The sequence below is a fragment of the Ceratotherium simum genome, chromosome 4, assembly GCF_057802395.1.
Source record: "Ceratotherium simum simum isolate JZ-2026a chromosome 4, ASM5780239v1, whole genome shotgun sequence".
NCBI lineage: Eukaryota > Metazoa > Chordata > Mammalia > Perissodactyla > Rhinocerotidae > Ceratotherium > Ceratotherium simum.
This window is the reverse complement of record NC_141903.1, coordinates 40,006,151-40,028,997: the sequence shown is the minus strand read 5'-3', so window position 1 is coordinate 40,028,997 and position 22,847 is coordinate 40,006,151. Positions and strand designations below refer to the sequence as shown.

The following is a 22,847-nucleotide window of genomic DNA, read 5'->3' as shown; positions in this document are numbered from 1 at the left end:
GTTTGAATCTGATTGTCACTTGTTAGCAGTGTGATAACAAGCAAGTTAGTTAACTTCTCCCAGCCTCAGTCTTCTCAACTGTAAAATGGCTCTAATAACAGGACCTGCCCTCTAGGGTTATCACAAGGATGAACTGAAATGATGCCCATACGGGACTCAACAGGGCCTGGCACACAGTCAGTAATCAGTATTACCAGCTAACAAGAGCACTGTTTATTTCTTGCACCCTACACACCGCAGATCCCACCTGCAGAAACAACACTCGGGTGAATGGCTGCACAGTATGGTCTGTCCCAGCAAATAGTGTGCAAATATTATTTATAAAGTGGTATCATTTTAAGATGCATCTCCTTGCAAAGACAATGATCAACTTTCTCTTTTTTTGCCAAACTCTAATCAAAAAGTAGGAATGTGTAACCCAGACCCAGTAAAGATCTTGGAAAAAATATAAAAGTCTTAACACCTTACATTTTAGGAGAAACTTGGAAAAATCATCTTTCAAGTTTGACTTATAAGTAGTTGGCCATTCATTGAAAAGATTGGTTGTGTGATGGCTTAGAACATGTATTTTGATTTCATTAGGCACAGTGTGGAAAGGAAAAATATCCGGTACATTCATTCATTATGTGCACTGTGCTGTATATTTCCTCCTGGTTAAAGTCGGCTTTAGAAGCAGGCACGTGTCTTCTTAAAGAGATAGAGCAGTCTTCTGTGCATTTTAGGGAAATTCAGATTAAGGTGAAAGTACATTTTGAAGCAAATAGTGTCTGTGTTTTGCTCAGTTTAGGTAACAAGAGTTTAGCTACTCTGGTCCAGCTGGGATCTTTCTAAATAATCCACATCCCTAAACACCTACAGCTGCGAGAAGGCATGTACAAGTTGGAAGCACATCTTGGGGACCTTGGCAGTGGCACCTTGCCCTTGGAAAGCTCCTGTCATCAGCGACCTCATTCTGTAGGAATGACAGGCCCAACACAGCCCTGGCAGAAGGCTTGAGGCTTCTGCAGCTCCATGCGGCAAGTGGCCCAGAGGCACTGGGCCCAGCCATGAGCCAGAGAGAAGGTCAGGAGGGGGCAGATGGCGAGAGAGCTGGGCTCAGGGTCTGAAGACCTGGGCATGAGTACCAGCCCGCCACTTGCCACCCGCATGGCTTTCAGTGTATCTGCTTCCTCTTCCATGAGATGGGGTAACACCCTTGCCCAAGTGTCACAAGGATGAAAGGAGAGACATCACATGAACTCCCTCTACCAGCCACTGGGGCCTGAGGATGCCCCTCCCCCTAGGCTGCAGCGGCCACCCGGGTGCTTCCTGGGAGTGGGCTGCTCCACTCCAGGCCCTCATTCCTGTGACAAGGGCAGCCGATTTAGGGCTCAGGGCAACTTGAAACATGCCAGTCACAACAACATTTTAACATTTTACTAAATCAATTCACACAAATTCCAAATTGCAAATATAATTAAGGACAACAGATTCTGTTCTGCCTTTTAAATCTTTCATTTTCAAATCCATCATTAAGACAAAAAGTAAACAAAAATTAAGTCTGCTGCAAATTCATGATTTTTCTTCTTGAGAAAAAAAAGGAACATTATAGTAAAAAGAACGCCACTGAGTGTACGATAAAGCACCACAACACACGGTTACAAAATGGGCTTCCTGGATTCTGCCACATGTAGAGGACACTGCTCTCCCCGCTGCTCTGCGTCAAGCGGGATTTCATTAAAATAAAACTATAAAAATCTCCTAGGTTACACTAAAGTCAGACACGGTCTGGAACACAGTGCTTAACAACAGTAATGCCAACTATCAGTGCTAACGTAAAAACATTTTAGAAGGTCAAAAACAATTAAACTGGAAACCAAAACCTTATTTTCCCTAGATGAGCAAAATTGAAAATAAAAGGGTTCCCGCCTCCCAACAGGAGTGAAGGGGATTTTTTTTTTTTCTTTTCTTTCTTTCAGCTGGAGGCGGGGGACACGGTGCGGGCTGGTTCTGTAGTTCCTCCGCCTAGTTGGCATCCAGCTTGGCCATTTCCTGCACGTAGATGCCTATACTCTCGCTGTCAAAAAGCACAAAATATACTGTTTTGATGGAAGAGGACATTGTTGACACAAAGTAACTGGAGATGGCCTTCAGAATCAGCTGAGCCGCCGTCTGCTTCGGAAAACCGTTCCTGCAGGAGGGAGAACAGGGCTCAGCGACTAGGGAGGGCACAGCCGCCAGGGCACCTGCACCTCCCACCCACCGCCTCCCTCCAGGAGGCCCTCAAGGCCATTTGTGCCGCAGCTCGCCGCATGTCCGGTCAGTGTACGTTAGCGGTGTGAGGCCCTGTGGCTGCTCGTACACAAGAGTGAGAAAGCCCAGTGCCCACCAGACAGGGGAAGGGTGAATGGGCAGAGAACTGTGACCCACAGGAGAATGTTCCATGTGCTCTCAGAGAAAGGAGGCAGGCCAGGAAGTTTCTGAAAGGCAACCAGCAAGCAGACAGGATCTGGGTTTCGAGGCAAGTGGTGTGTGTTAGTCTCCCAAGGGCAGCGTGACCTCCTCTGTTTCTTTTCCCAACATCACTGTGACCAGCACGGGCCTTGGGACACAGCCCTGCTCTCAAAGGCCCCCGTGCGTTGGCTGGAGCTTCTCCAGGAAGGCAGTGGCCTCCATCCGCTAAGCAGAGGGTTAAGCCCTTCACACAGGCCTTTAGATTTTGCGGGTGCGGGGCCGCTGGCCAGGAATGCAGCCCCCAGCACACACCAGAGCGTACCACACCAAAGGCCAGGACGTTGGGGAGATGTGGGTGCACAGAACAACTCCAGGACAAGTGGGCCCTTCATCTCAAGGGATGGCATCCAAGTCTCCAAGCCAAACTGGTGTGAATTCACACACATTTCCATTTAAAGTAAATGTCACGTGGCAACTTTGGAGGTAGGAGCTCAGAACGTAAGCAAGAATCTGCAATCAGGCTAGAAAGACTGGCACGCCTTGCTCCACGTGTGTCCGAGGCTATTCCTGGGCAACACTGCAGGTGCAGGACCCAGGTGGCCCAAGACAACAGTGGCAGTAACGGGGCAACTTGCCTAGTCTGGCGGGTGGAGATAATGTGGGCTGTGGAGCCAGTGGCCCTGGATTCAAACCCCTACTGACCCCAGTTTACAGTCAAGGAACTGAGGGTGAGCGTTTGGGGCCAGTTTTCATGGGAATTTCTCGTGCATTGGCAGAGCTACAGTCTTCAATCTGCCCTGAGCCTGTGGACCCGTTGGTATCCAAAGTGCTGGGCCAACCTCCCAGTTTCAGCTGGGACTCTCTTTCAGATGGAGTACTGCCGCCAGGTGAGAGGTTTTCCAATGTGTAAGGTGTGGGATTTCTTAGAACACTCCTAGTCTCACTCACTAAGTGCCTATGAGTTTTGAATGACCAGGCTGGTTCCCCTGGAAAGCTGTTCCCCTGGAAGACACTGTTCTAGTGTCTTCAGTGCCCGGAGCATTTCAGAGCCACAGGAGAAAACCATTCTTGTGACTTGCTTTTGGTCAAATAGGGTTTCATCTGGCTTAATGACAGACCCTTAGTAACTTTTGGATGCTTCAGAAGTGAAGTGCATTCTTGGCAGACAAGGGTTGTCACCCCAGGACATGTTCCCAGCCTGTGCAGAGGAGCCTGTGGGCAATAGTGGGGTGTGACTGCTCCCTCACACACAGGCAGCTCCTCCTTGGCCATATGGCACCCCTGCCAGGCAACCAGCACACACAGGCCAATGAGGAACACGATTCAGAGGCTGAATGAAGAGCTTCAGAGGTGTTCCAGCCAGGACAGTGCTCAGACAGGCACAGCTTCCTCCTGGGGAGATCCTGGGGCTCTGTCTACCACCAGAGTTGGGAGGGCAACCAATAGGTGGCCTGGCATGGAGGGTAGTTGGGACAGAGCAGGAAGAAGGGCTTTGGGGAAAGGTGGGGTCATTCCCCTCACACCCTTGCCCTCTCAGCTCTGCAAGCTCAGTATGAGAAGAAGCTGTTCTCACCACACCTGACACAGCTGCATTGACCATTGTCACGAGAGTCGAGGAGCACAGAAGATAGGCTGTCCAGAACAAGACACATGATGGGAAGTGCTTGAGGAAGTAAACTCGACCTTCCATTTTCGGGTGGGGCATCTCCCTGGTGAGTGTGTTCTCAGGGGAATGAGTGCGAGTGTGGTGGGGAGCCCAACTCACACCCCCTGTGGGGTGTGTGAGGGTGTAGGGGCTGTCCTTCCTCCACCCGGCCCCACTCCTGAGAGAGGGACTAGGGCCAGCTTTTGGGGAGGGGTGTGCAAGCACAGGGTCATAGGGCCACTAGAATAACGGCCCATTTTAAGTGTCTCACCAAGAGCAAATGTTTATTTTCCTGCTGTATATACAGCTGCTGCCCAACGGACTCATCAGATTACAACCATTAACTTCATCCCTGGTGACAAAAGCCTGAGGAGGAGGCACCCAGCAGCCAGACATGCAGGAGTGGGAACCTTCCAGAAGCTGCAGCAGGACAGGCAGCTCAGCCGGCTGGAAGCAGCCTGCACTGGGGCCAAGGGAACCCTGAGGGCTTCTGGACCAGGTAGAGCTGGGTCTGTGGACAGGACCTGGCTGGGGGGGCAGCTGAGCGGAGCTGCTTTCTGCACTGGAAGCCCCAGACCATGCTCCCCAGTGAGGGTGCCCTCCTGCCTGCCCATCTCTGCCTTGTACCTGCACAGGGGAGCAGGGCTGAGGTGAGGGCCTGTGGAACCTCCCTGAAGTCTGCTGTGTGGCCCGATGGTCCCAGCCCACCTCCTCCTGTGTTTGTGAAGCCTGAGCTGCCCTGGGCAGGGCTTCATTAGCTGTCCCCACCCTCCCTGTGGCTGGTCTGCCCAAGCCCAGTGAGATATGGTGCGATGCAAACACCCTGGGCCCTCTGACCCAAGGGCCTCCCTGGAGCCCCCAAAACATGCCAGTCCCTCCTACCTGAGCCCAGCACTTTCTGACACAGACCTTCTCCCACAGCTTTCCAGTCCCCTGCCTCAGACCCTTGAAAGGGGTATGTGACTTCCAGTGAGGGAATGTTCTTTCCTGTTCCTCTACATCAAGAGGTCCCAGTTTTAACCTGTATCAGGACCATGGAGGGCTTGTGGAAAAGCAGGTTGCTTTTTCCCGGGGCTCCACCCCGGGAGTCTGATTCAGCAGGTCTGGGGACCACCCTTTGAGAATCACTGTTCCACATGGAGCCAGCACCGACTTGATAATCTGAGCTTGCAGGGGGAGCCCAAAGGTTAAGAACCTGCAAGTGGGGGACAAAGGTGGGGTCAAAGGTTTTAGACCTGCACGGCCCACACCTGCATGCTCTACTGTTAGTGGAGCACGGGCTCGTCTGGACTTGTCCTTCGAGGCTGCTGTTGGGTGAATGTGAATCTGACTGTTTCCAGGAAATCCTCTTGTGGACAAACCCCTCCCTCTGTCCTAGGCAGCCACAACCCAAAGAAGAAACCCAGCCATGGGACTGTGGCTGCTCTGCAGGCTGCCAGGAAGGACTGGCGAAGGTAACAGGTTTCCTAATGTCTTCAGGTGGGGCTCCAAAACGTTTTCTAGTAGCCACAGTTGGAAGTGTATGTAATAAAAGAGAATGTATAAGGAGATGCTCTCACAAGAGTGCTTTACATGTAGAGCCCTGCACCCTCAAGACAGGGGCAGCTGTGGTGCATGCAGTGGCCAGGCAGCCCCTGCCCTCTCCAGGGCAGAGCAGCAGAGGGGTGAGGAGCACAGGCCCTAAAGCTGCACAGGACTGGAGTCTGGGCCCTGTCGCTGTGCCTTGCTTCCCCTTCTGGGGAAATGGGGTAGGTAATCAAAGTACCTATTACTTGGGGAGGCTGTGGGTACTGAACAAGATAATGCCCAGAGTCCTCAATCAACAGTGTTCTCTATAAAGTGGGTGGTCTCGAAGGGTCTTTCTAAAGGTTCACAGTAGAAACCTGCCCCCCTTCAAGGCCCCGTGACAGCTGGGACTGGGAGACTGCTGTTGTCACTGCAGTTATCCTGCGCTGAGGAAGTCAGCATCAGGCCCCCAGAAAGCTGTGTCTGGGTCTGCAGCCCAGTCCTCTTGGAGGCTGACAGCTTGAAGTGTTGGCATGCCGTGGTGTGGCAGGGCGATGGAGGGGTTCCCTGGTGCAGCGCTGACCAGCTCGGAGAGCCACTTGCCTACGGTGTCTCACTCATCTTTTGGCTTCTTGGGTGGTTGGGTTCCCTTGTTGGTTGCATAACCACAGCCCCTCTGAACAACTATCCCTGCTCTGGCAGGTCTGTGTGCCTTCCTCCTCCATCTCAGACCTACTGCCTCTGTGACAGTAACTCTGTCCTACAGCTGCACCGTGTCTGACTTCTAGACAAGACTAGATCCTACCTCTGCTAAGATGCAACAGACCAAGAAGGGATAAGGGCTTCTGCTCTAGAGTCAAAATTCAGGTTTGAATCCCAGCTGCCCTTGGGCAGGGCCATCAACTTCTCTAAACATTAGTTTCCTCGACTGGAAAATAGGTACCTCGACAGGACACACGGTGACAACAACAATGGTGGTGATGCCAGGGATGCTGCTGCCCCCAAAAGGTGAGTGTCCCTCATATTCCCTCAGCCCCTGACCTAGTCTGCTGTGGGCTATAGTTACAGCATATGCCTTAAGTTCCCCTGCAGCCAAGTGGCTTAGACTTTGACATTTTTGTGAGGAAGATCAGCCCTGAGCTAACATCCATGCCAATCCTCCTCTTTTTGCCGAGGGAGACTGGCCCTGAGCTAACAACCGTGCCCATCTTCCTCCAATTTTATGTGGGATGCTGCCACAGCATGGCCTGACAAGCGGTGCACACCTGGGATCCGAACCCGGGCTGCCAGCAGTGGGCACTTAACTGCTATGCCACGGGGCCGGCCCTGACTTTGACTTTTTTTTTTTTTACCTTGCCATAAGCAGACTAAGAGATGTCTGAGCTTCCCCTGAAGTCACTCCAGTTGTGTCTGGATTGGCCTCAGTTTCTGTAACCTGGTACAAGGGGACACTATGGGCTATCTATCTCCATCTGGTGCCCTCTTGGGTCAGCCTGCTCAGTGATGGCTGAGGGCCATACACATTGGTTCCCACCTGGATGGCAGGGATTCTGGGTCCACAAGGGCCACACCACAGAAAAGGTTTTAGTTTTCCCAGCCCTGCTGAGCTCACCCTCCAGGGCCGGGCAAGGCAGGCACCCAGAAATCCAGGCCAAGAGCTGTGTTGAGCAGGCCGATCGGGGACCGTGGAGATTCCTGTGGGAGAGGCTGCATCCTGAGGGTTGGGAAAGTCCAGGGGGACTTTCTGGAGGAGACAGACTAGGAGCTCACCTTGGAAGGCTGGGTAGGAGTAAAGGTGGATTCTAGATAGACTCTGGTTTTCTTGCTGGGCCAGTCCTCCTGTCTGTCTTGGCTTTTTGGGAGATGGATAGGGCTGGTTGTCGTGGAAGCTTGGGTGATGTGGGGAGAATGTCCATCAGCCCGTGTGGACACCCTTCTGCTAGGATTAGGTCTCCCTCACACTGTGCTCCTGAGGCTCTCCCTTTCTCCGTGTTCTGTTTGGCTTTGAGTCTGAAGCTGCCCTACCAGAGGCCACTCCATTGACAGGTAAAGACCAGGCTCTCGGGGTCCTGAGCTGAGAGCCGTGGGCTACGAGAGGGGGCAGCTAAAATTCAGAAGGGGGTGATGATGGGCCCAGTGTCCCCCCATAGCTGGAAAGGGGCCAGGCAGCATGACCCCGAAGTGGCCTCGGACCTTCTCTCCCTCCAGGGCTCACGTGTTTTGGTTAATAAGTAATTCTCCCCAGTTCAATTTGTTTCTGTCCTTGAACACCTTTTTTCTTCTTTTTTTGTGAGGAAGATCAGCCCTGAGCTAACATCCATGCTAATCCTCCTCTTTTTGCTGAGGAAGACCACCTCTGAGCTAATATCTATTGCCAATCCTCCTCCTTTTTTTCCCCCTAAGCCCCAGTAGATAGTTGTATGTCACAGTTGCACATCCTTCTAGTTGCTGTATGTGGGACGCCACCTCAGCATGGCCGGAGAAGCGGTGCGTTGGTGCGCGCCCACCTAACAGCTAAGCCACAGGGTCGGCCCTGTTTCTGTCCTTTATTGTCCTCTACTAAGGCCTATGCCGAGGGGGCAGAAAGCCTGCGGCTGATGGCTGAGCAGGTCAGGAATTCCAGGGTGGTCTTTCCAAGGGTCCCTACAATCTGCCCACGTAGAGTGTGCGAGGGCAGTGGGGCAACCCTCCAGCAGGATGAGGGGGTGGGTGTGCTGACCACAGGGTCAGGAGGCAGCAGGTCCACGAGCACTGAAGCCAAGTGCCTCTGATCAAACTCTGGCTCTGCCAAGTACAAGCTGTGTGACCTCAGGTGAGTGACTCAACCCCTCTAAGCTTCTGTCTCTTCGCCTTTGAGTGGAATTAACAACAGTGCCCATCTCGTGGGGTTGTTGTGAGATGATGCAGATAAAGGGTTTAGCATAGTGCCTGGGACTCATAAATACCCATAAATGGTAGCTTGAAAAAAACAAACTGGCTTTTCTTTTAAGCTCATAAATCTAAGGGAAGTTTAATCAAAGCCCCAACCTAGCTATTCCCTATGTGCTGCCCCTCCAGAGAGGGGTCGCTCCCTAATGTCAAACAGAGCTGAGGGAGTGGGGGTATCCATAAATACTGCAACCAGAATGCCCAGGGACACGATGACCAGATGCCAGAGGTGGTTTCCTGAGGCTGGGGTTACACCCCGGGGTCCCATTTGCCTCCAGTGGGCTCTAAGACTGGCCCGGGGGCCGATGGACTGGAGGGAGGAGTGTAGGGTTGTGGTCGTCCTCCACGTGCCAGAGATGCTGGGCCTCGGCCGAGAGAAAGTGATCCCACAGCTCTTGACCAACATGTTTGCATTTATATTGTTTTAATTCCAACATGACTTTTATGCCGGAGACACTGGATGCCGCAAACAAGCTGTTTTATTTCCTTTCCTAAAACCCACTGTGATTTACTGGCCGGCTCTGGTGTAATCCCATTCTTTAGTCATGAAAGAGAGGGCAGCTGTTTACACGGCTCTGTGGGGCAAGGTCTGCCTGACAGATGTGGGCCGGGCGGCTGTGCACATGTGCTTGCCTTTGGCATTCCGCCCTCTTAAAAGCTTTCAATTGATTATTTCTTAAAACTTTTTACTCCATGAAAAATGTAAATAAGTTTGTAATAACAGATGCTCTTTTATGAGAATTACTTTTATACTTCATTTAAAAATATCCCAATAGCCATATGAAAGAGTGCGAAATTATTACCTCCAATAAAGGCTCCTATCACTGCTCTCTTCGGAAGCACCTTTCATCAGAGTAGATCAAAGTGCATCCGAAGCACTAATTAACTGAGCCTCAGAACCGTCTCTGAGGAAGGGCAGTCCCCACAGCCTCATTAGCTGATAAGGCAGGCCAGGGACAGAGAGGTTGAATCATTTACCAAAGGTCACACAGCAGCACAGTGCCACAGAACAGACCTTCTATGGGAGGTGGGGGGATGGGAAGGTAGGAGAAGCAGGAAGCTGGCTACTTAGGCTCTGATCCAAAAGCACTTTGGAAAAAGTGGTCTTAAATAGACTCTGGGACTGGCCCTGGCACCTGTTACATATCTCTGTAGTTCTGGGGAAAGTTCAATCTACTGGGTGGTTACTGAACACCTTATGAAGGATGCTTGTCTTTGCCAGGTGCTCTGAGAGCCAACTGAAAGGGCTTTTAGATGCTCTACCTCTGTTAGCTTTTCTTTTAAGATGCATTTAAATAGTGTTTTAAAATGATGTTCAACATATGCTCTTGGCAAAAGAGAACAGAATGAAGTATAGTGATTGGAAGTGTAGACGGCACTCCAGAACAGTGTGTGTGATCGCGTCAGCTCTGGACGTCCCTGCACTGGGCAGTGAAGAGGGTGCAGAGGACAGGGCAGCATGCATGTGGGCATGCGTGAGGGTGGGGCACCAGCAATGAGGTCTCACTTGTCTTCTGCTCAGAGTGCTTCCCCACACACACCGCAGGATGTGGATGTGGATGTGGATGTGGCCGTTTTGGTATTCCAGCTTCTTTTTGCTAGTAAGCCCGAGGAGCGAGCCTGCTCTAACAGCACAGGGCTGAGGGGCTTGCACTCAAAGGAGCACCTGGTGTAGGAGCCATGGCTGCCCAGACCTGCAGGGTCGGGGAGGGAGGGGGGGCCACCCACAGCCCTGAGGGACTGCTGGGGAATGCTCATTCTGCTATTGACGGAGGTAGGCAGTGACAGAGGCTCCAGGGGAAGACCTTTTCCCATATTGGGTCCTGCCAGTCGTGCGTGACCTCCGTGGCGCAGAGAAAGCCCTGGGGCACGGTGGCAGTGGCCAGCTGTGGGCAAGGCCATCTAGGTACAACGTCTGAGCTCTGCTTGAGGATACATCCCAGGGCAATGTGACAGGAAGCTCACCCAGGGCTAGCTCTGCCACTGTCACTTGAGACGTGGGACCTCAGTAATGGCAGCGTTCAGGGAGGCAGAATTATGGAGCCTACCAGGATGAAAATCTACTCTCTCTCCCACTCGTGGGTTTGGAAGGAAAGTGCTTTAAAAAGAGTAGCTTTCTATAAATACAAGGAATGGTTCTGAGGACTGTTACTGAGGCTGGCCCAGGAGGACGGTGCAGCCTGTGGTCATGCACAGTTGGTGTCCTGGGAAGCCGTGCTGCCCTCGCAGAGCCCTGCCTTCCTTGGGTACTGGGAGGGATCGAAGGCAGAGACCCAAGGAGGCTCACAATCTGGATGGGAAGCCCCAGGTGCAGCCACCTGCCAATCCAGAGCCCTGGGGTGTGGCCCCTCTTGGGCCCAAGATGCCCACAGCTGCAGCCTCTGAAGGCCATTTTCCTTTGCCTCAGAGCTCAATCCAGACCCTTGGCAGGGAGGACCCTAGTGATGTGACAGGCAGTGGGACACGACCTCGGAGGCAGTGCTGATCCACCAGGCCTTCACATCTTCATCATGGCATAGAGTTCTGAAAGCCCTCTCCCTTCTAAGAGCTCCTTTAATTTTCAGAGAAAACCCAAGATGTCATGTGGGGGGATTATTAGGCCCATTTTACAGAGTAGGGGTTTAGGCTCAGGGTGGGGTTAATTTATGTGCCATCACTCAGCTGGGTAGTGGCCTGACCCGGTGCCAGAGCTCAGTGCTGCTCTGACAGGCAGGACCCAATGGACTACATGCTGGCATCTAGGGGTGCACAGCCAGGGAAGTGGGGTGGGGTTGTTGCTGAGTCCTGCCTACCCCAGCAGCTGTTCAAGGACTACACTCTCCCGTGGCATCCCTCTTAGGGGGGGTCGTGCAGCTCCTCAGGGCCTCGGCGAGTCTACATGGGGATATTTCAGGGCTGCCTGGTGGGGGAGGCCCAGCCCTGTGTCACTGACACATAATTCCCCATTCAGCCCACCAGGTCCTGTCACCTCATTAGAGGGCAGTGAGACAGAGGGAAAGCAAGCAGGTTCTGGAGAGGTGAGGATGCTCGGGGAATACAAAGGTAAGAGACAGAGGGCTTTGCCCCAAGAACGCTGTGGTTTGGGGACAGAACTGTAACAGCTCCAGGGTGGTTCTGGGAGGGGCGCCCTCTTCATTAGTACCCCTGCATTCACACCTCCCTGTCCTCCCCACCCTCTCAGTCTTAGTGTCCTTCAAGACTCACGCTCGGAGCCACCATCTCTGATGGTCCCTGGATACCTGAAGTCTCCTTCTGTGATGACATCTGCTGTCATAACTGAAGTTTTAAATTGTCCTCGGGCTTCCTGTCTCACTGCATCTCTTCAACTGTCCCCACCATGGCTAATGTTTGCATTCTTCCCTATTTTGTGCAAAATTTCAGTGCACTTGCCTGAAAGCAGCCTCAGTCGACCTTGCGCAGGCAGAGCTCCACAACCATGGGCCAAATATGTGGAGAAATACATCCCCAGCTGATGTGGTAACAAGCCATGAGCCCTTACCTGCCGCTGCCAATGGATGGAAATGCGATGGACTTCAGCTTCTTATCATCTGCCAGGGCCAAGCAGTTTTTCACTGTTTTTTCCAGAAGTTCCTCACACTTGTCAGCACCCCAGACTGGACTGTTACAGTGGATCACAAACTTGGCGGGCAGGCCATGGCCTGCACTGACAGCGGCTGGAGGGGATGAGACGGGAACAGTTAGTTCTGTCCTTCTGCAAAGCACATGGCACAAGATGCCAACCACAGACCCACTCTCCAGCCACAGCGCGTCTTCCTGGGCCCTCCGATGGCCTGTGTCCAGGGAGGGCCGCAGCTGCCCGCCGTGTTGTGATTCCAACATAAGCTCAGGCTGGAAACTGCTCATCAGTCTTCTCACTCTGGGGGACGCCAAGCCAAGACACACCCCTGGAAAGTTGGCCTCAGGATGCATCAGCACCAGGAATTTTAGCCCTGATTATAGCAAGCCCTCTCTCTACCCTCCCAGAAAGCAGAGCCTTAACCATCGAACTTGATCGAATGCGTCAGAATGTTTGTGGCCTCAAATTAATTGCCTCTTGGGGTCGTCAAGCCCCTTTCCTCAAGTGGATTCACGTGCAGATAATTATAATGTAGCTGTAAATCTCCCAGACACAGGTCACGATAAACCTATTAGGAAAACTGGACTAACATCTCTGTTGCCCTCCTCTTCTCCCTGACTGACTGATCTTGTTTCATTTTAACAGAATTAATTAGACTGTCTTTTAAGGATGGAACTATTTTCTCTTCCTGGAAGAGGAGCCTTTTTCCAGCTACACATCTCCACAGCAGACCTACTTCCCAAGGTCACTCTCAATCTTGACCCCTTGTCAGATCTAAAGACACTGGCCTTGGGTCTGCTACCCACCAGGAAATGTAACAGGCCAGCCTGGTGTCTCCCAGAGCATGTTCCAGGATTCCTGTCCCCAAAGAGGCAGCGCAAAGAAGGGGGTTCTGAGTACAATGGCTTTGGTGAGTCTACTTCCACATAGGAGCACACTGAAGTCTCCATCCACTCCACTAATACAGTAAGACACCCAAACTTGTTTGTTTGCTCAAGTGTTTCCTAAACCCATTTTGTGAGGGACACCCATCCTCACTATCCAAGGGGTATGAGTTGTTAAGGTCGTGTCACTAGTACAAAAAGAGTGATTGGTGGATAGAGTCTCAAGGTGTGGTAGAAACAGCTTTGAACCAAGAGTCATGGGTCTGAGTTTGAGTCTTGTCTCTGCTCACTGACTGCTTCAAGAACTCTGTGAAGCATTGACCTACAGAAACCTGACACTGAGGGGTTTAATTCACTGGTCTGTCTGCATGAGAAGTCACTGCTAAACTATGCCTGGGAAAAGGCTGGAAAGAAATATGTTAACAGTGATTATCTTTGGACAGTGGAACAGCATTATGTTTTATTATCTTCTTTATACTTTTTAAAACATTGTCTAAAATTGATCTTAAAATCAAGAACAGAATGTGTCTTTGTTATTAAAACAACTAAACATATCTTTAGCCATGCAAAATCTAATGGGTTTGCATGAGCTGTGGCTGAGTTTGCATCAGCTGAGTCTGGTGCATGGCAACACATCACACCACATGACCCAGGGTCACCAATGGGCTTGAACTGGAGCACTGATGGGAAGGATCTCTGGGCTGGCACAGGGAGGTGCTGGGAAGGAGCTGAGGAAAGGCGAGGAGCTCCCAGCTGGGTGGCGTGTGCTCTCCCTTGTTCAATGGAGACTTTGGTGGAACTACCTGGAAAAGCCTGATAATTGTATCCCCCCAACCCCCCAATGCCATGCCCTCTGCAGGAAAAACAGAACTGGCAGAGCAGAGGTCAAAGGCACAGATCAGTAAAGAGAATACCACCCTCTTAGCCCCACCAGGCCCTGTGACCAGCCCAGGCTGGGAGGTCATGTGTAGTCCCTGGGGAAAGAGGGTCACTGGTGTACCCTCAGGGAGGGCTTGTGTGGATATCACAGGGTAATTGGTGATGCCCATATTAAATAAGATTTAGAAAGACAGAATGGGCATTGGGAACCATCTAGTGAGAAGAGAAAACTGGAGACCAAAGAGAGGACGGGAATGGCCTGTCCTCACACAGCTGGTGGGGTGAGCTGGGCCTTACCCCACTGCTCGGACTACCTGGCCCTCGGGTAGCCCTCCTGCACATCCTCCTGACCACCTAAAATGCCAAAATACAGGGTGGCAGCAGTAAGAAGTACCTTGCCTCTGGTTCTTAGCAATAATTTGCCCCACATGAGATTCCAAGTCATTTTCTTACTCCTAGTTCAGGAAAGGTATAATTGGCAAAGGAGAAATATGTATTTATATTTTTCCCATTAAGAAAACAGATGGCTGAATGAAAATGATTAATTTGCATCTTTCACCAGCAGTTTTGCAGATGGCTCAGTATCACTGTCTAAAATTCTCAGCTCTTAGATTTGCCAAACTCGGCTTCTGTAATTCCTTAAAATTTGAGGTCTAGACATCAAACATTCAGAAGCTATTTTAAGTAATAAACAAAAAAAATTGGAAAGGCAATTTTCACAATAAGCTCCCCTGACAATCTGCACGTCATAAAAGTCTAGTTGTAAAGCTAACAGGCTTTCCTTTGCCTCCATCTGAGACATATGTCTGCAGTGCCATGTACCTCTGAATTCTAAGTTGTCTCATAAACTGGTTTCCCTAATACTGCATGTGCCACGCCCAGATAAGCACAGTGCTTCCGCATCTCACCTCCAGCTACTTCCAAGGGCCCGTTCTTTTTCCGGAGTTCCTGAACAGCTTCCACAAACTCCTTGCCACCTTTCTTCTCCAGCGTGTTTCCTAGACAAGGACAGGGCGAGGTCAGATTGCCATTTTTGTGTCTCAGGGCACACACAGACACTTAGCATGTCAGGTGATTGCATACTTTAAATGATCTGACCAGCTAAATTTCCATAAGGCTGCAAAACAGGAACTAAGCCTTGACGGAGTCAGAAAAGTGAAATTTAGAAGGGATTCACCATCGGCCAGTTACCACTCCAGCACTGCTGCTTCATCAAGCTGCCTCTGCTGCCCCTTATTTGGGAGTGCCACAGGGTGACCCTGGACGTGCCAGAGATGCGAGGGAGATGGGAGACGGCTGTTCTGCATGCTTTTCATCGGCATGAGAAACCAGATAGTGCTGGCTTCCAAGGCTGATGCCTCCCCTGGATTTTCTTCTCTATCTCTGGGGAGAACCCCCAAATAAGGAGGTTTTAGAAGCATACCATGCTCCCATCAGGCAGCTAGCTCTCCTCTTGGCAGCAGGCCCAGGAGAAAGCATTCAGATTTGGCCCCCTTTGGACCAGCATTATGACCATGCTTAGTTCCTATTTTGCAGCTTTGGTATCATATGTGAATACAAAAAAAAAAAAATGGCCTCAGACAGTATTTCCTTAATCACACTAATGGTTCAGAATCATTTTAGGTAAAGGGGAGCAACATCAGAAGCAGAGCTTAAAGATGAACTTGTATTACATAAAAGCTTGGAGAGAAGGATGACTGGGAACAGATTTTAAAAAAAAAGAAAATCCAATGGAGGTAGGGAGCACGTTTTCTTGAATTAGGGAACTTCCTAAGTAATTAATTCCTGCTACGAAAGCCAAGTCCCCAAACAAGATTACCCATACCTATATAAGGTCTGTGGGTTAAGTGTCTCCTGTGGGACAGTGAGCAGAAATCAATGAGGGACAATAGCCAGAATGGGGTCTCAGTCTTCCTTAAGCCCTGATTCCTCAGTTTTGCATATTTTAAAGTACTTTTCCTCACAAGAGGATAAAATACTCCCCTTAAGATTCACCATTTGTCTTGGAAAATTCAAGGTGCACCTGGCACATTCTGGTATGGGTCAGTCAGGGTGCACTGGAATGCACCAGTCCAAATTCTCTTGGGATTCACCCTGTAATGACTAGGTCTGATTATCTTAGAGAAACCTGCCTCATTTGCATGCTTGTTCTGGAGGGGTGTACTAACTCCAGGAAGTGTCTGCAAGGAAAAGCAGACAGCCTGGGCACTGTCACAAATAAGAGCGCCAGGGCTAATGGCAGGCACTGACCAGTAAGCTGCCCCACTGTAGGAAGTCTAGGGTGTACAAATGAACATGACCAGCAGGCTATCACCCACAAGGAGGTCTCAGCCACCTAAGAGAAGGCCTGGCTTTCAGAGAGAGATTAACTTGGGATCCTTGAAGTGGGACCCAGTGTCCCTCATTAACCCAGACTGCCCTCATGCCTTCACCCGTCTTGGAAAGCAGTGAAGTAGGCTATAAGTGGCAGAGGTGTCAGGAGGCAAAACACATCCTCTCCAGAGACCTTTATCTGCTGCGGCACCAGTGGCGGCTGCTGCGTGTTTCTGACAAAGTTCAGCATCAGAGACAGCAGCTGAATCGGCTTGAGGGAGCAGGTCCGGGCCTCCTGGCTCAACTCCACCCACCAGACAGTGGGGACTTTGAGGATGTAACCCAGGTGAGTGAGGCCCGATTACAGGTTCACCCAAATATCCATGCAACTGAGAACAATAAATCTGAAGTTGAATCCGTGGGATCCCAGATGCTGCTGCCCAGCTGTGCCTGGTCTAGCCTTCCCTCCTAAGCCATTCTCAAGCTGGAGGGAGGGAAACATATGTTCTTTGTGGACCCAAAATATTCCTGCCTTCTCTATCATATCTTCTTTTTTGGGGAGAACTGGGAAATTTGGAAGGTACAATAAAATCAGCACTGTATTAATTGATACTACCAACTCCTTTCTAAAATATAAAATATTAAGAAAACGGGCTGATTTATAATTAAAGGTGTTTTATCTTAGGATGAGTGTTTAAAATTTTTACTTATAATTAAATCTTGCTTTAATTAGAAGTGAAATTTGCAAGTTACAATACACTCAATACATTTCCCAAACTTAAAAATTGAACCCTAGATTGCAGGCAATCAACCCAGTCAGGACTTGACTCCTACACACACATATGTATGCACATGTTCATGTAGACACACATGTACTTTTTAACAAGAAACAGGCCCATTTCAACTGTATTGTCAACACTCTGAATGTAAGACTCTTGCTTTTTAGGCTTAACTTCAGGGTTAATCATAAAAGCAATTGGCTTATTTGCCCCCAAGCATAAACATGTGTTACTCCCAGGAGAACAAGAACATTATTTCATGCTTAGAAAGCAGGCATAAGTATTCAGTGTTCAAAACGGCCTAAGCGAAAATTTAGGCTTGGACAAATGTCAGGCTAAGCCTGTGGTCTATTTCACTGTTAGAAAGAACTTTGATGGGTAAAGTTAATCACTGGGGCTAGGCATTCCTGCACTCGCATTCCTTCTTCCAGCAGTCTCGGGACTCGGGAATTCACACCAAATGTGAGAAACAGGGTCATTACCTCCTAGCTTCCTCTTTTCCCCTCTCGCACATCAAAGTGGGAGCTGGAACCAATTGAGATCGTGTATGAATCGGGTTGATCATTGTTTTGGTATTGTAAAAGATATCTGGGTTCAGTACTGGTTTGGACTGGTTCACTGAGAAAAAGCACTGAGGTGTGGGCTTTGAAGACCTGGGTTCTGGTCCTGGCAGTCTTTCCTCCTTGGCCAGTCAGGCTGTCTAGACTTGCTGAGGTTTTTCCCAGCTATGACAAGGAGTGAGGTACGATGCAACCTTGGGCAAGCTCTTGGACCCAGGTTACTTACATGTCACGGAGGCTAACTGTGCCTAACCTGTGCGTATCAGCGGGTTGAGGGCAAGCACATCAGAGGGAAAATCATTAGCACTGCCATTATTCCAAGAAGACCAGTTCTGTTCACAGCTCAGGAAGGACTTCTGAGGGGGCATAGTTGGCTCTGCCTATTACCCCCCAATTGGCTCCTGACTGGTCTCTCCAACTCTACCTCCTGGTGTGGCTAATCCCACTGAATCTGCGGCAGGTCAGCCAACTTTCTCCTCTCCCTGGGCCTGGGCGAGATACTTTTGCCCAGGAAGTTTCATCATTTCCATTTCACCAAAAGTCCTGGATGGCAGGATGAACCCAGGCCTTAGTCACTCCTGGCTGAAAGATAAGCCCTTAGCTGTTCGTTTATTTATTTTCCTCCAAATAGGTACTTCCCTCCCATCAAGTTTTCATTTGGTTAAGAAAGGAAGTATCTTTCTCTTAAGCTGCCTGACTCAGGAGCTCGTAAACTCCTCCAAAATCTTGTGAAAGGGGAGTTTATTTTAATTGCCTACAGCCTGATTTCACTTGATTTTGGCCTGGCAGATTTGGCAAATCCCGACTTTCCATGCAGTTTGTCTTTCCATCCATGTCCGAAATCCAAAATACTCCAGAGAGCAATTAGCCCAAATCACAGTGGCCAGAGCTGACTGTGAACAGCAGGCTTTGCTAGTGACACTAAACAGAGCTGGACAGCCACAGATTGCCAAGCTGTTGCCCTTCAGTGTCTGGGACACTCATGAAAATCCTGAGGGCCTCATCCTTCAAGACTTCACTTTTGCCCTTATTGGAAATGTACCCATTCTCTTTGGAAGCTGGTGTTGGAATCTACACTCAGAATGCTGCCCTCGGGACCAGCACAACTGTAAAATCATATACACATGAGAGTGAGACCATACAGTAAGCACCAATCATGAGCCAAGCACAAAACAAGGTGCTTTGCTTACATCTTTTAATGTAATTCTCATTATTACCACTATTTTACAGATAGGGAAACCAAGGCATCGAGAAGTTAAGTGACTTGCCCAGGCCCCATTATCAGTAAATGGTAAGGTCAGGATTCGAGCTCCTTCTACCTAGCTCCAGGTGGACTTTTTTGCCAGCACACCTGGATGCCTCCTCATCCTATTAGCGCCTCAGCGTATTTTTAAAGCAGGGCACCATCTGATGATGCTAGTGCAGCAAGTCTGCAGCCGCAGCGCTCGGCACCAGGCACCCCCAGTGCTCTCTCTGCCTCACCCCACCCTCAGCATTTAGCGCCAGAAGCAAACTGACGATCATGCATGTCAGCTGCCCGGGGGAAGAAGGAGCTTTCTAGGTCTAGGAGAGTGTTTCTGAAGCGTGGTCTAGGGACACCACATCAGAATGAGGTGACTTTCATGCACGTAAGGTCTGAGAGCCCTTGAGTGTGGGAGAGCGTTCTGAAAGTACCCCCATGTGCACCTAAGGCTTTAAGGCCATTTTCTGGAGTGAGCGTGCTTCTGACACAGAGAGAGACGTGTGTGGGGCAGAGACCCGTGCACAGGCATTCCTGTGTGTCTGGGGCACAGAAGTGGTCTTGGATGCCACTCGGCCGATCTGGCTGCATCCCCCTTGCAGCTGAGATCATGTGTGAACCCAGTCTCCAACAAAGCTGTGCCTCGTGAAGCCCATGAAGAAACGACGTTGCTGAACCAGTTTCCAAACCAGAAGTGTGCCCATTTGTGAGCTGCATGATGTACCCTGGCTGACAGCTAGCTGTATTTCTCGAGTTCACAACCCAGGGACGGAAGACCTTGGGAAGGTCAGGACAGCTGGAAGTGTGAAATGAATGCAGCCCTGCGTAGCTGTCAAAGGATCAAGCTGTCTGCGGCGGCCGACTGACCATGCACACACACACTCGGCAGCACCCGCTAGGCATTACCTACTTCACCACCGGTGTAGAAGTCAGTGTTTGTCGGGTGAACGACAGCGTCACTGTCGATGGAGGCAATGTCAGCCTGTACAACTTGCAACTATAACAGGTAAACAGATGGACATCAACTGTGCTGGACCGGGACCACGCACAGGCACATTCACTAACGCCCCGAGGGCAGGGCCGCCTACCTGGTCGATTCCAACCCACGAGCCAAAGGGGCAATCAGTCCACCAAGTGTGCGCACACGTGGACGGGGGTGAGGAGAGGAGGAGGAGGAACATCAAATGTGACATGTTTAAATTAAACATTTGAACGACAAGTCCAAAAAAAGAGAAACACACACATGAGATCATTTCCAAAGGTTAAAAGAAATAAAACAACAAATGCCCCATTTCACTTGGCAAAGCCTATAAAACTGGCACCCACTGAGAAGGCTACTAAAACATGGCATCTGTTTAAAAGAAAATGTAGACTACCAGGCCACCCAAAACAACAAGTTTCTCCATTTTGTTGGCAGCAGTCAACTTTTGGGGTTTGATTTTTATTCTTGTAACACTGATCATTTTGTCTAAGGGACAGCTCTTGAAAACCGAGAAAACAGTAGAGGTATGTGTAGAGGATTGCCTTTATTTTTCCCCCTCAAGGTATAAATATATTTTCCCAGGCTTTCCTCTTATTCTAGTCAATCTTATTTTTATGTATTTTACATATAAAGTGTACTTTGGATAGGATCCTTGCTTTTTCTAGCTTGTGATTTTTTTTTAGGGTAGAAGGCAGTTGGAAAACAATTGTAAGCGGGGCATTCTTGAGTCCCAGTTCCCATGTCTTCAGCCCACCCTCGGACCCAGTTTGTGTGGGTCGGGCCTGGGCTCCGGAATGAGCATGTCTCCCAGGAAATCTGCCCCCTTACAAAGGGAGCTGAAAGTGGGAGCTAAAGGCACACAAAACATACCTACATCAGCACCAGGCATGAGGCTGCCTTGGAGGGCATCTGCTAGCCTACTGCCCCTGGCAAGGCTCAGAGCTAAGAGGAACAGGAGCTTTTACTGTACTCCTGAGCTGACAGGTCCTCTATGCAAAGATGAAGCCACACAGTGGGACACCTGAGGGGTACCTCTCAGCTCACCCCAAACCGTCCACCCTCCTGAGCTGGGAGACACCATGGCTCTGGGGCAGAGTTTTCCTCCGTAAGAACTCACTCAGAAAGAGATACTGCCCTTCTTAATATGATCCTCTATCCAAATAATTTATGAAGGTGACACTCAGTCATATACTGTTTTCAGTTGTAGAAAAAGTTAAAGAAGTGACAGTGTGTGGTAAATTTGGGGGAAACCAATTTGCTGGTGGATTAAAGACAGCTTAATGGTATACTGACACAGCTTAATTCTCTCCCGTTTTAAATGCTTTCAAGCTTCATTTGAGTGTCAGTTCTAATTAAGGCTTAAATGGAGAAACCAGCATTTTGTAGTTACCTGAGATTTTTCAGTTCTAAAAAAAAAATACAAACACATTTTTTAAAAATCCCCCCCAAGTAACCAGCAGTCAGTGTGATCATTATGGAAGAGAATTTAGATGGCAATATATTTACAATCAAGGGGAAAGTAGCCAATTGCACTTAATGAAACATTATCAGATCGTTTCCACTTGGAATGGCTTGGAGTAAGTAGACATTCAATGTCTACACTCAAACATTAATCTCGGATTTGGGAATTTGGCTTGACCATCTGAAGTTTGAGAAGATGAAGACCCTAAATTCTGGGTTCCACAACTTTTCACCTGACAGCTGGCGGTGCCAAACCCCATTCCCAATTACCTAGGTCATCTTTAAGGTCAATGTCAGCATTGGTAGGATTGATTATGGCCTCCACCTCAAAGCCGGCTAAATTACTGATTTCACTGTGAATAAGGTTCAGCTGAAAAGAAAAGCATGAGGTGGGAAATAACAGGACAGCCGGGAGTCACAGAGAAGGGAGCCTTGGGATACAGATGAAGGGCAGTGGACACTCCAAGTGCACTGGGCACAAAAGGGAATAGGGAGTTGCTGGCTAAAATGAATCCATTTCAAACAAAAGACTCAAATGCTGCGGGATGCTGAAAGGAAGCAAGCCGGGCTGAGGGTCCAGAACCTGTTGAGTGATGCTTGGGGCAACAGGAAGGCATACACCAGACTGGACTAGTGGATCCACTTCCCTTTAAAGGAACTTGTGATCTGGGGGCCAAAATAAAGCAGCCGTCAGGACCCAGATTCAGTGTACTCATTGCTGGGTGGGTGGTGGTGGTCTATGTGACTGTCCTCTTCTTTGAGCCCTGGAATGGTGCAGAAGCCCTAGCTGGGTTTTGGGCAAACCCTTAGTAGTTCTGCCATTCTCCTCCAAGTGGCCATGGGTCTTTAAGGCTGTCCCCATCACCGGGACCACTGGCTAGCTGGCTCCCCTGCCCTGCTCAGGGATGGCAAGGAGCAAGAATGGTCTGTTGCTTAGTAACATCTAATTTTACATGCCTATTGGTCATGTAATGCTGAAGTTCTGGTGAAACCCAGGAACAGAAATAGCAGTTCTCTAGCAAGACAATGTGTCTTTTAAACTGTTTTCCCCTTCTTGGGGCCCAATGGGTCAAGCATTTTCCCTGAGTGAGTCTGATGAGTACCAACCAACTGGCTCTTTCTGAAGAGACACTGAATGTCCTCCCTCCCCACTGTTATTCTGTTGCCATAGCAACCCTCAGTATGAGATGAATCCTAAATTCTAGATTCAGCAGTCAGAGGGTCAGGGGGAATTAGCTGGCCCAGGACTACTGTCCTGGGTCCATCCTGTTCTTATGTACAAGTGCCTGCAGCAAAGCACTCACACACACTCTCTCAATGAAGATGCTCCTGCTTCAGTGACATAAATTCCTAATAGCTGCAGCAAAGAGCAATGCCTAAGGAGCCCCGAGAGGAGCTGGTGCCCAAGACCAACTGCGATCCAGGCTGGAAGAGTTGACTGCAGCCTCTAGGCCCAGCAGGGCAGGAGCCTTTGTCCAGGCGCTCACTCCAAGGAGAGGGCCGCATGCAGACACCTGGCGGGGAGGCTCTTGGCAACTGAGCTCCAAGTCACTGGATTTCTGGGGCCAAACATTTTGTTGAAAACAAAACCAAACAAAAAACCTGACACTCCATAAGCATCAGAAATATAAACCCGCATTTCTGATTCCCAGAAGCAGTC

General features: G+C 49.8%; 1 protein-coding gene across 5 annotated transcripts in view; it reads right to left on the bottom strand.

Moving 5' to 3' along the window:
• Positions 1 to 1,401: 1,401 nt before the first annotated feature.
• Positions 1,402 to 22,847, bottom strand: part of MACROH2A1 (macroH2A.1 histone) — a 75,878-nt gene continuing 54,432 nt past the window's right edge. For 3 of the 5 annotated variants that reach the window (XM_087429770.1, XM_087429772.1, XM_087429771.1), the window contains 4 exons: positions 21,458 to 21,557; positions 14,761 to 14,850; positions 12,012 to 12,186; positions 1,402 to 2,170 (listed from right to left, as the gene is read on the bottom strand). In XM_087429770.1, the coding sequence (XP_087285896.1) occupies positions 2,005 to 2,170; positions 12,012 to 12,186; positions 14,761 to 14,850; positions 21,458 to 21,557 (531 nt within the window). In that variant the 3' untranslated portion in view covers positions 1,402 to 2,004. Of the gene's footprint in view, positions 2,171 to 12,011; positions 12,187 to 14,760; positions 14,851 to 19,650; positions 19,742 to 21,457; positions 21,558 to 22,847 lie in introns of all 5 variants that reach the window. The other 2 variants (XM_087429773.1, XM_087429774.1) reach the window with 1 other exon arrangement.